Source organism: Oncorhynchus mykiss, chromosome 15, assembly GCF_057628025.1.
Source record: "Oncorhynchus mykiss isolate SJ-2025 chromosome 15, ASM5762802v1, whole genome shotgun sequence".
In the NCBI taxonomy this organism is placed as follows: Eukaryota; Metazoa; Chordata; class Actinopteri; order Salmoniformes; family Salmonidae; genus Oncorhynchus; species Oncorhynchus mykiss.
This window is the reverse complement of record NC_143036.1, coordinates 11,790,001-11,802,500: the sequence shown is the minus strand read 5'-3', so window position 1 is coordinate 11,802,500 and position 12,500 is coordinate 11,790,001. Positions and strand designations below refer to the sequence as shown.

The 12,500-nt window shown below is 42.7% G+C and overlaps 1 protein-coding gene across 1 annotated transcript in view; it reads right to left on the bottom strand.

The window, feature by feature from the left end:
• Positions 1-12,500, bottom strand: part of LOC110490910 (catenin delta-2-like) — a 616,290-nt gene that overhangs the window by 177,271 nt on the left and 426,519 nt on the right. The window contains exon 14 of the mRNA XM_090199252.1: positions 4,019-4,232. Within this exon, the coding sequence (XP_090055378.1) occupies positions 4,019-4,232 (214 nt within the window). The remainder of the gene's footprint in view (positions 1-4,018; positions 4,233-12,500) is intronic.

Below are 12,500 nucleotides of genomic sequence, written 5' to 3'. Positions count from 1 at the left end.
ATATGGATTAAATAGCTTTTTTTACCTCATTAATCTACACACGATACCCCATAATGACGAAGCAAAAACAGAAGGCCCTGTATCTCTGAACCAGTTCTCTTCACTGACAAGAGTAAATGACAACTGAATTACACTTAACTGTTTAAACTGTAGTTGACTGGTTATCCAACCCAGGTCATCAGTAAAACTCAAGACCATGTTAGTTCACTGAGCTAAAGCCTTTAAGTCTTTAAGGATACTACCAGTGGCCTAACTTCATCCCTCAGTGGTTTGAAGGCCTTCGCAATAGAGCCTATTCCAGCTTCATCTTAGGCAGGGGGACCCGCTCCATTGGAGCAGCTGATAGGCTTCTCAACGCCCATTCACACGGCCAATCACTAGTCACGGATGGGTTAGGATCCATATGTCTGGTGCCCTCCCATTAGAGATAAAAACGCATGCATGCTTACACACACAAACACGCAAGTACACACAAACACAAACACTCCTACACACACACACACACACACACACACACACACACACACACACACACACACACACACACACACACACACACACACACACACATAGGCAAGTACACACAAACCCACATGCACGCTTACACACACAAACACACACAAACACACACAAGTGTACACACACACATTCAAAGCCTTGGCAAAGGTCCTCCAGTCTTGATGTAAACTCAAAAGTAGTCTTTCGGGGATATCTCCTTGGCTAGCCTGGCTTAGACACGCTTGCGAAAGACCTCATGCTCCACAGAAAAATTACACACAAGGATTTGGTCACAGTTCTCACCTAAGAAACATGACTGTAGCTAAACACTGCACTCTCACAGAGACTCTCACAGAGACACCACGGCCAAACAAGCTTATATCTGGCAGATAGAACAGCTTTGAAAAAGCCTGACAGTAGCGAAACACTGCACTCTCACAGAGACTCTCACAGAGACACCACGGCCAAACAAGCTTATATCTGGCAGATAGAACAGCTTTGAAAAAGCCTGACAGTAGCGAAACACTGCACTCTCACAGAGACTCTCACAGAGACACCACGGCCAAACAAGCTTATATCTGGCAGATAGAACAGCTTTGAAAAAGCCTGACAGTAGCGAAACACTGCACTCTCACAGAGACTCTCACAGAGACACCACGGCCAAACAAGCTTATATCTGTCAGATAGAACAGCTTTGAAAAAGCCTGACAGTGGCGAAACACTGCCCTCTCACAGAGACTCTCACAGAGACACCACGGCCAAACAAGCTTATATCTGGCAGATAGAACAGCTTTGAAAAAGCCTGACAGTGGCGAAACACTGCCCTCTCACAGAGACTCTCACAGAGACACCACGGCCAAACAAGCTTATATCTGGCAGATAGAACAGCTTTGAAAAAGCCTGACAGTAGCGAAACACTGACAACATAATCTGAAGAAACAAGTTGTTTTTCATATTTGACGACGAGGTGGTTTGTTCCTGGCATCTGAAAACGTGGACAATGAGGGTCTGAGAATTAAGATGGAATGCTGAAAAGGAGTGACTTGAACTCACTAAACCTGTTATCTTTTCAAATGGTTTTCTATTGTATAGCTATGTTATCTGGCTACTGAATATGCCTGGACTCAGGAAACATGAAACTATTGGAAAGTCATCACAGTCTTCTGGAATGTAGAAGTGTCAGTGTGTTATGTGTGCGTGAGTGCGAGCGTCCGTGCGTGTGTACCCTTATCCTACTCCTCCTCTGTTCCTCTGGTGATGTAGAGGTTAACCCAGGCCCTGCAGCCCCCAGCAGCAATTCCCATTCCCCAGGCACTCTCATTTGTTGACTTCTCTTTCTAAAATTATCTGCCGAAATTGTTGCAACCCCTTTCTAAGTATATATCAATGATGTCGCTCTTGCTGCTGGTGATTCTCTTATCCACCTCTACGCAGACAGCACCATTCTGTATACATCTGGCCCTTCTTTGGACACTTTGTTAAACTTCTTGTGGGCCGGTGGCAGTATTCGGTATTTCAGATGACTGACGTGCCCAAAGTAACCTGCCTGTTACTCAGGCCCAGAAGCTAGGATATGCATATAATTGGGAATATCAAAGGAATACCTCCCAGATTGCAGTTCCTAGAGCTTCCAGTAGATGTCAACAGTCTTTAGAAAGAGTTTCAGGCTTGTTTTCTGAAAAATCTGCTAGAATTTGTAGTTTTTCTAAGTGGCTCCCATTTTGACTGTAGTGTTGTGGCGCGCGTGGATGAGAGCGCGCACTTCGTTATTTATCTCTGGTAATGAACATACTATTCTCCATCTTAAATTGTATGGTTTATTTACATATTAGGGTACCTGAGGATTAGAAATGTTGTTTGACTTGTTTGGACAAAGTTTATTGGTAACTTTAGAGATTCATTTGTATGCATTTTGAACGAGGGAAACCGGTGGATTACTGAATCAAGCGCGCCAACTAAACAGATTTTTTGGAATATAAAGAAGGACGTTATCAAACAAAAGGACCATTTTTTTATGTAGCTGGGACCCTTTGGATTGCAAACAGAGGAAGATCTTCAAAGGTAAGTGATTTATTTTATCGCTATTTGTGACTTTCTAAACCCCTCTGCTTGTTTGGAAAATGATTAATGCTTTTGTATGCGGGGCGCTGTCCTCAGATAATCACATAGTTTGCATGGTAAAGCCTTTTTGAAATCTGACAAAGAGGCTGGATTAACAAGAAGTTAAGCTTTTAAATGATGTAGGACACTTGTATTTTCATGAATGTTTACGATTTTGTATTTTGAATTTGGCGCGCTCCGATTTCACCAGGTGTTGTCAAATTTGGGCCCGCTAGAGGGGTTTATGCAGTAAGAGGTTAACAAACCTTCAAACAAGCTTCAATGCCACACTACACTCCTTCCATGGCCTGCAACTGCTTTTAAATGCTAGTAAAACTAAATGCATGCTCTTCAACCAATTGCTTCCCGCACCCGCCCACCTGACTAGCATCAATTATCTGGACGGTTCTGACTTGTATATGTGGACAACTACAAATACCTAGGTGTCTGGTTAGACTCTCCAGCCAGACTCACATTAAGCATCTCCAATCCAAAATTAAATCTAGAATCAGCTTCCTATTTTGCAACAAAGCCTCCTTTAGTCCATCTGCCAATCATACCCTCGTAAAACTGACTATCCTACCGACCCTTGGCTTCGGCGATGTCATTCACAAAATAGCCTCCAATACTCTACTCAGGAAACTGGATGCAGTCTATCACAGTGTCACCAAAGCCCCATATACTACCCACCACTGTTACCTGTATGCTCTCGTTGGCTGGCCCTCACTACATATTCGTCGCCAAACCCACTGGCTCCAGGTCATCTATAAGTCTTTACTAGATAAAGCCCCGCTTTATCTCAGCTCACTGGTCACCATAGCAACACCCATCAGTAGCACGCGCTCCAGCAGGTATATTTCACTGGTCATCCCCAAAGTCAACACTTACTTTGTCCGCCTTTCCTTCCAGTTCTCTGCTGCCAATGACTGGAACGAACTGCAAAAATCACTGAAGCTGAAGTCTTATATCTAACTCTCTAACTTTAAGCATCAGCTGTCAGAGCAGCTTACCGATCACTGTACCTGTACACAGACAATCTGTAAATAGCACATATAACTATCTCATCCCCATTTTGTAATTTACCTTCTTGCTCTTTTGCACCCCAGTATCTCTACTTGCACATCATCATCTGCATATTCATCACTCCAGTGTTAATGCTAAATTGTAATTATTTCACCTCTAGGGCCTATTTATTGTCTACCTCCCTACTCTTCTACATTTGCACACGCTGTACATAGATTTTTCTACTGTGTTATTTACTGTACGTTTGTTTACGTGTAACTCTGTGTTGTTGTTTTTGTTGCACTGCTTTGCTTTGCTTTATCTTGGCCAGGTCAAAGTTGAAATTCAGGACATGTTCTCAACTAGCCTACCTGGTTAAATATAGGTGAAATATATCTATACATTTTTTTTAATGTACCTGTGACCAGTTCTCTTATCTCCACGTCTCCAGTCTTGCGTAGCAGGCGGACCAGGGCAGGTATGCCCCCACAGTTCTTCAGGGTGATCTTGTTGTCGTCGTTGGCCTTGCCGTAGACCAGGTTCCTCAGGGCTCCACAGGCACTGCGGTGAACCTCGCTCATACGGTGGTCCAACAAGTCTACCAGCAGCTGGATCCCACCTTGACGACGAATCTGACAGAGAGATGGAGAGAAAGAAATTGCTGAGAAAAGGGTGAGTAACGTTGCCTGAGATTTTAAAGACGTGTTGGCTCTACCAAGAAAACGCGTTGGCTTTAGCTCAGTGGCCATTTAAAAAAAAACTATTTTAGTGGATGCTCTTATCCAGAGCAACTTACAGGAACAATTAATGTTAAGTGCCTTGCACAAGGGCACATCAGATTTTTTCACCTGCTTGACTCGGGAACTTGAATCAGCGACCTTTCAGTTACTGGCTCAAAGCTCTTTACCTCTAGGCTAATACAATGTTGAGGCACAAAGCTGGGTGACTTTGAGGAAAAATCGTTTGGGGTAGAAAATAGCAGCATACCTATTAAATCAGTCTGTACTGTAAATGACATCTCTAAATGTACAGTACAATGTAGTCATGTACACTAAGTGATTTCCTGGGACATGAGACAAAACAGTTTCAAGTTTCAGCTGTTGGTCCAGTAGCCTGGCCTTCCAGGTGTTACAATAACCAGGTTTCCACCAACATTTTTACGCGAGTAAAGCACATGCCGGATACAAAATGTCACGGCTGGTCTGATGGAAACAGCAAATTTGTCGGTAAACTTTACAAAACAAAATATGTTGGGATCTTTTTGTGTCTGTAAAATTAATGATGAAAGAAATGGCGGTGGAAACGCTTTTATGAGCAAATATTGATATAACAACTATTTAATGGAAGTGAACTTGGAGTCACCCGATGAGATGTTGTGTGGTCCTCCCACCATGACTTGAGAAACCGTGCAGTTTATTGCTGGGTGGTGAAAGTGCACAGGGATGAGCTTGATTCTTCTTTCCAATAAATATCAGTTTTTTATTCTGGTGACATGATGATCGATGCTTGGCTTCCTTTTGACAAGTAAAAATAATCTCACTTGTCCATAATCACCTCATTATATAGGCTATACCTGCACTCTGTCTGCCAGCTGTTGGCTAGAATGCACATACCAATACCAGAGTGGGCACATTCACATTCACTATATAACACAATGTTTTTTTCTGACAAAACCATCAGTAGAGTTGAAAATGTGATGGAAATGTGTCTTATTTATCGGTACAAGAGAATTTACCAACAACAAATATTTTTATGTTCACTATGTCGTCACATATAGCCTTTTTGATGGAAACACATTTCTGGTGGAAAATACACATATTGTTTTTATGCTGATTTTAAAATGTTCAGATGAAAAACTTTCACCAATTGGAAACCTAGCTAATCATAACCTTCACCTGCTGGTGTTCCAGACATAGCCACTGTTTCACTACAGGGACCTTCTAGTACCCTCAGGCGACCAATGAGTAGAGAGAAAGGAGGGTTCCAAACAATCATCAGGGAGTTCTAATGATCATAGAACTCTGCAGAGGTCCACAGGAGGTCATTAACAACCAACTGGTGAATATTTGGTTGCTGTGTGTATGTGTGTGATGCAAATGTGTGTGTGAGTGTGTGTGTGTGTGTATGTGCGTGTGCGAGGGTGTGTGTCAGATCCTAGAGGCCCTGCAAGACATTCATTTATAAATAGTATTCCTATTTCCTGCTATAAAGAGCTGCTGGCCCAGATCACAATTTACTTTATCCTGTAAGACTTAGCTCTGTGTTTGACCTCAACCTTCTACACACAAACCTTAGATAGCATCACCACACAGAGGGAGAGAGGGTGAGGGAGAGAGTGAGCGAGCGAGAGAGATAAGGTAGAAAGGGGAAAAGGGAGAAAGGGTGTGATTAAGAGGGGAGTACGAGAGATAGGGTGAAGTAGAGGGATTGCAAAATGGAAGAGAAGGGGAGAGAGAGAGAGAGAGAGGGGGAGAGGGGTAGAGAGAGAGAGAGAGAGAGACATGGAGAAAGAGGTAGAGAGAGATAAAGAGGTAGAGAGGTAGAGAGAGAGAGAGAGATAGAGTTAGATATATATATATATATATATATATATATATATATATATATATATATATAGAGAGAGAGAGAGAGAGAGAGAGAGAGAAAGAGGTAGAGAGAGAGAGAGAGGGAGAGAGAGAAAGAGAGAGAGAGAGAGAGACAGAAAGAGGTAGAGAGAGAGATAAAGAGGTAGAGAGGTAGAGGTAGAGCGAGAGAGAGAGATAGAGTTAGATATAGATATATCTATATATATATAGAGAGGGCGGACAGGGAGAGAGAGAGAGATATATGGAGTTAGATATAGATATATATATAGAGAGAGATATAGAGGTAGATATATATATATATATATATATATATATATATATATATATATATAGAGAGAGAGAGAGAGAGAGAGAGAGAGAGAGAGAGAGAGAGAGAGAGAGAGAGAGAGAGAGAGAGAGAGAGGGCGAACAGGGAAAGGTTAGGAAAGCTGTTTGATGACACTGCAGAAGTTTATCTCTCCAAATAAATGTCAGTAATCTGTTCAATTAAACCGGATGAACCCTGAACTGAATACTAAACAGCCCACACACCCTGATACTCTAAAACACTTCTGCTCCACCACCAGTGATGTTTCGTCACTGGCCTACACACAAAATCCCATCATGTCAAAGTGGAATTTAGTTTTTAGATTTGTTTTTACAAATGACTTAACTAAAAGCTGAAATGTCTTGAGCGACATTATTAAGTATTCAACCCCTTTGTTATGGTAAACCTAAATGAGTTCAGGAGTAAAAATGTGCTTAACAAAATCACATAATAAGATGCATGGACTCACTCTGTGTGCCACAATAGTGGTAAATATAATTTTTTTACACAAACAATTATGTGTAAGGTCCCTCAGTCGAGAAGTACAATTCAAGCACAGATTCAATCACAAAGACCAGGGAGGTTTTCCAATGCCTCGCTAAGAAGGGTACCTATTGGTAGATAGCTGAAATAAAAAGCAGACACTGAATATCCCTTTGAGCATGGTGAAGTTATCCATTACGCTTCGGACGGTGTATCAATACACCCAGTCACTATAAAGATACAGGCATCTTTCCTAACTCAGTTGCCAGAGAGGAAGGAAACCACTCAGCGATTTCACCATGAGGCCAATGGTGATATTAAAACAGTTACAGAGTTTAAAGGCTGTGATAGTAGAAAACTGAGAATGAATCAACAACATTGTAGTTACTCCACAATACCTATCTATATGACCGAGTGAAAAGAAGGAAGCCTGTACAGAAAACATTCATGCTGTTAGCAATAAGGCACTAAAGTAATAGTGAAAAACATTTGGTAAAGAAATGACTGTTTTGTCCTCAATATAATGCATTTTGTCTGGGGCAAATCCAACAATACGTCACTGAGTACCACTCTTCACATTTTCAAGGATGGTGGTGGCTGCATCATGTTATGGGTATGCTTGTCATTGGCAAACACTCAGGAGTTATTTAGGATAAAAAGAAACGGAATAGAGCTAAGCAAAATTTTAAAGGAAAACCTGTTTCAGTCTGCTTTCCAACAGAAATTGGGAGATAAATTCCCCTTTCAGCAGTGACAATAATGGGAATGAACACAGCATGGCGCTAACAGAGATGGTCGCCTCGCTTCACGTTCTTAGGAAACTATGGAGTGTTTTGTTTTTTGATGTATTATTTCTTACATTGTTACCCCAGGAAATTTTCAGTCTTATTACATACATACTTTCCAACATTACAACTAGGAATACAACTTTCCCAAAGCAGATCCTCTCTTCTCTTCAGACCACCACACAGGACAATGGATCTAATCCCAGCAGCTGACTGAAAACAATGGCGACGCAGAAGGGGCAGACGGAGCGGTCTTCTGGTCAAGCTTTGTAAAAGGGCACATTGCTCACAGCTCCCGAGTATACTACTCGCCAAGGTCCAGTCTTTTGACAACAAGGTAGATGAAATTCGAGCAGTGGTTGCCTTCCAAAGAGACATCAGAGATTGTAACATTCTCTGTTTCACAGAAGCATGGCTTTCTCGGGATACGTTGTCAGAATCAGTCCAGCCACCGTGCTTCTCCATGCTTCACGATGACAGAGATAAACACCTCTCTAGGAAGAGGAAGGGCGGGGGTGTATGCTTTATGATTAACAACTCATGGAGCGATCATAACAACACACAGGAACTCAAGTCCTTCTGCTCACCCGATCTAGAATTCCTTAAAATCAAATGCCGGCCATTCTACCTACAAAGAGAATTCTCGTCAGTTATAGTTATACCCCCCACCCGCGCGCTCAAGCGAACACCAAGATGGCCCTCAAGGTACTTCACTCGACTCTATGTAAACTGGAAACTATATACCCGGAGGCTGCATTTATTGTAGCAGGGGATTTTAAAATACATTTGAGATCAATGTTACCTAGATTTTAGCAGCATATTGATTACACAACAAGTAGGGCTAATACTCTCGACCACTGCTACTCTAACTTCCGCCATGCACACAAAGTCCTCCCCCATCCTCCATTCGGCAAATCCGACCACGACCCCAACGTGCTCATCCCGGCTTATAGACGGAAACTCAAACAGGATGTACCAGTGACGTGAACCATTCAACGCTGGTCTGACAGTCAGCCTCAGAGAACGACATTGATCTATGCGCTGACTCGGTGAGTATGTTTATAAATAAGTGCATCGGCGATGTCGTACCCACTGTGACTATTAAAACCTACCCTAACTAGAAACCGTGGATGGATGGCGGCATTCGCGAAAAACTGAAAGCGCAATCCACCGCATATAACCATGGAAAGAGGTCTGGTGATATGGCTCAATATAAACAGTGTAGTTATTCCCTCCGCAAGGCAATCAAACAAGCAAAATGCCGGCACAGGGACAAGGTGGTGTCGCAATTCAAAGGCTCAGACACAAGATGTATGTGGCAGGGTCTACAGGAAATCACGGACTACAAAAACAAAAACAGCAATGTCACGGATACCGATATCATGCTTTCAGACAAACTAAACGCCTTCTTTGCCCGCTTTGAGAATAATACAGTGCCACCGTCGTGGCTCGCTAACAAAGACTGTTCCCCCCCTTTCCTTCTCAGTGGCAGACATGAGTAAAACATTTAAACATGTTAACCCTTGCAGGGCTGCTGGCCCAGACGGCATCCCTAGCCACGTCCTCAGAGCATGCACAGACCAGATGGCTGGTGTGTTTATGGACATATTCAATCGCTCCCTATCCCAGTCTGCTGTCCTCATATGCTTCAAGATGGATTGTTCCTGTACCCAAGAAGGCACAGATATCTTAACTAAATGATTACCGCCCCATAGAACTCACTTCTGTCATCATGAAGTGCTATGAGAGGCTAGTCAAGGATCATATCACCGCCACCTTACCGGCAACCCTAGACGCACTACAGTTTGCATACCGCGCCCCAACTGGTCCACAGATGATGCAATCGACATTGGTCTCAACCCCTCCCTGTGCAACTGGGTCCTGGACTTTCTGACGGGCCACCCCCTGGTGGTAAAGGTAGGAAACAACATCTCCATGTCACTGACCCTCAACACTGGGGCCCCACAAGGGTGTGTGCTCAGCCCTCTCCTGTACTCCCTGTTCACCCACGACTGCATGGCCATGCACACCTCCAACTCAATCATCAAGTTTGCAGACGACACAACAGTAGTGATCACCAACAACGACGAGACAGCCTATAGGGAGGAGGTGAGGGCAATCAGAGTGTGGTGTCAGGAAAAAACAACCTCTCACTCAACGTCAACAAAACAAAGGAGATGATCGTTGACATCAGGAAACAGCAGAGGGAGCACCCCCCATCCACATCGAAGGGCCAGCAGAGGAGAAGGTGGAAGTGGAAAGTTTTAAGTTCCTGGGCATACACATCACAGACAAACTGAAATGGTCCACAGACACAGTGTGGTGAAGAGGGCGCAACAGTGCCTCTTTAACCTCAGGAGTCTGAAGATATTTGGCTTGTCACCCAAAACCAAACATTTACAGATGCACAATCGAGAGCATCCTGTCAGGCTGTATCACAGCCTAGTATGGCAACTGCACCATCCTCAACCACAAGGCTCTCCAGAGGGTGGTGCAGTCTGCACAACGCATCACCGGGGGCAAACTACCTGCCCTCCATGACACTTACAGCACCTGATGTCACAGGAAGGCCAAAAGGATAATCAAGGACAACAACCACCCGAGCCACTGCCTGTTCACCCCGCTATCATCCAAATGGCAAGGTCAGTACAGGTGCATCAAAGCTGGGATCGAGAGATTGAGAAACAGCTTCTATCTCAAGGCCATCAGACTGCTTAATAGCCATCACTAACTCAGAGAGGCTGCTGCCTACATTGAGACCCCATCACTGGCCACTTCAATGAATGGATCACTAGTCACTTCAAACAATACCACTTTAAATAATGCTACTTTAATAATGTTTACATATCTTACATTACTCATATCACATGTATATACTGTATTTTATACTATCTACTGCACCTTGGCTATGCCGCTCGGCCATCGCTCATCCATATATTTATATGTACATATTCTCATTCACCCCTTTAGATTTGTGTGTGTTAGGTAGTTGATGGGAATTGTTAGATTATTTGTTAGATATTACTGCACTGTTGGAACTAGAAGCACAAGCATTTCGCTACACTCACATTAACATCTGCTAACCATGTGTATGTGACAATAACTTAAAACACAAGGCTAAATCTACACTGGAGTTGCTTCGCAAGAAGACAGTGAATGTTCCTGAGTGGCCGAGTTACAGTTGTGACTTTAATTGGTTTGAAAATCTATGTCAAGACATGATAATGGCTGTCTAGCAATGATCAACAACCAATTTGACAGAGCTGGAAGGATTTTTTAAAAGAATAATGAGAAAATATAATATATTTCTCATTATTTTAAAGAATAATGAGAAAAGCTCTATAGGCTTAACTCTAGCTGTAAAGGTGATTCTAACACGTATTAACTAAGGGGCTTGTATACTAATCTAATCAAAACATACTAGTGGTTTATTTTTCATTAAGCAAATTCTATCTTAGAATATCTCTTCCACTTTGCCATTACAGAGTATTGTGTGTAGATTGTTGACAAAAAAAAGGACAATTTGAATAGATTTCAATCCAACTTTGTAACTTGGGTGCGTGCATGTGTGTGTGTCTGTGCTTACATGCACAAACAGACTGCCAGAAAAAAAATCAATATCGTTTTGTTTATATAAATATATATATATTTATTTGTTGGAGCTGCATTCAAGAACCGACAGCCTTGTTGAGTGGCGAGTGTCTTTGGTCCCTCTTCACAGCCGTGTCTGAGACTTGGTTACATATCTGTACATCACACAAACACGCAGACACGCACACACACACACACACACACACACACACACACTTACACATGAAGAGGCAACAGATGCTTGGAGAGCCGACATAACAAGAGGGGAGTGTTGATGAGTGTTGATACAGTGTGTGTATTGCATCAGGGATGTGTGTGTGTGCGGGGGGGGGGGGGGGGGGGGCAAGATGTTGTTGTTTTGTTGTTATTCTTGTCGTGTTTCTGTTTTGTTGTTATTCTTGTCGTGTTTCTGTAATAAACAAAAGGAAAATGCTGTTCAGAAACACAAGGCTGATCCAATGAAACATGAGATATGGAGAGGCAAGAGGAGAGACATAGACAAATGAAACATGAGCGATATGGAGAGGCAAGAGGAGAGACATAGACAATTGAAACATGAGATATGGAGAGGCAAGAGGAGAGACATAGACAATTGAAACATGAGATATGGAGAGGCAAGAGGAGAGACATAGACAAATGAAACATGAGATTTGGAGAGGCAAGAGGAGAGACATAGACAAATGAAACATGAGCGATATGGAGAGGCAAGAGGAGAGACATAGACAAATGAAACATGAGATATGGGAGGCAAGAGGAGAGACATAGACAAATGAAACATGAGCGATATGGAGAGGCAAGAGGAGAGACATAGACAAATGAAACATGAGATATGGGAGGCAAGAGGAGAGACATAGACAAATGAAACATGAGATATGGAGAGGCAAGAGGAGAGACATAGACAAATGAAACATGAGCGATATGGAGAGGCAAGAGGAGAGACATAGACAATTGAAACATGAGATATGGAGAGGCAAGAGGAGAGACATAGACAAATGAAACATGAGCGATATGGAGAGTCAAGAGGAGAGACATAGACAATTGAAACATGATATGGAGAGGCAAGAGGAGAGACATAGACAAATGAAACATGAGATATGGAGAGGCAAGAGGAGAGACATAGACAAATGAAACATGAGCGATATGGAGAGG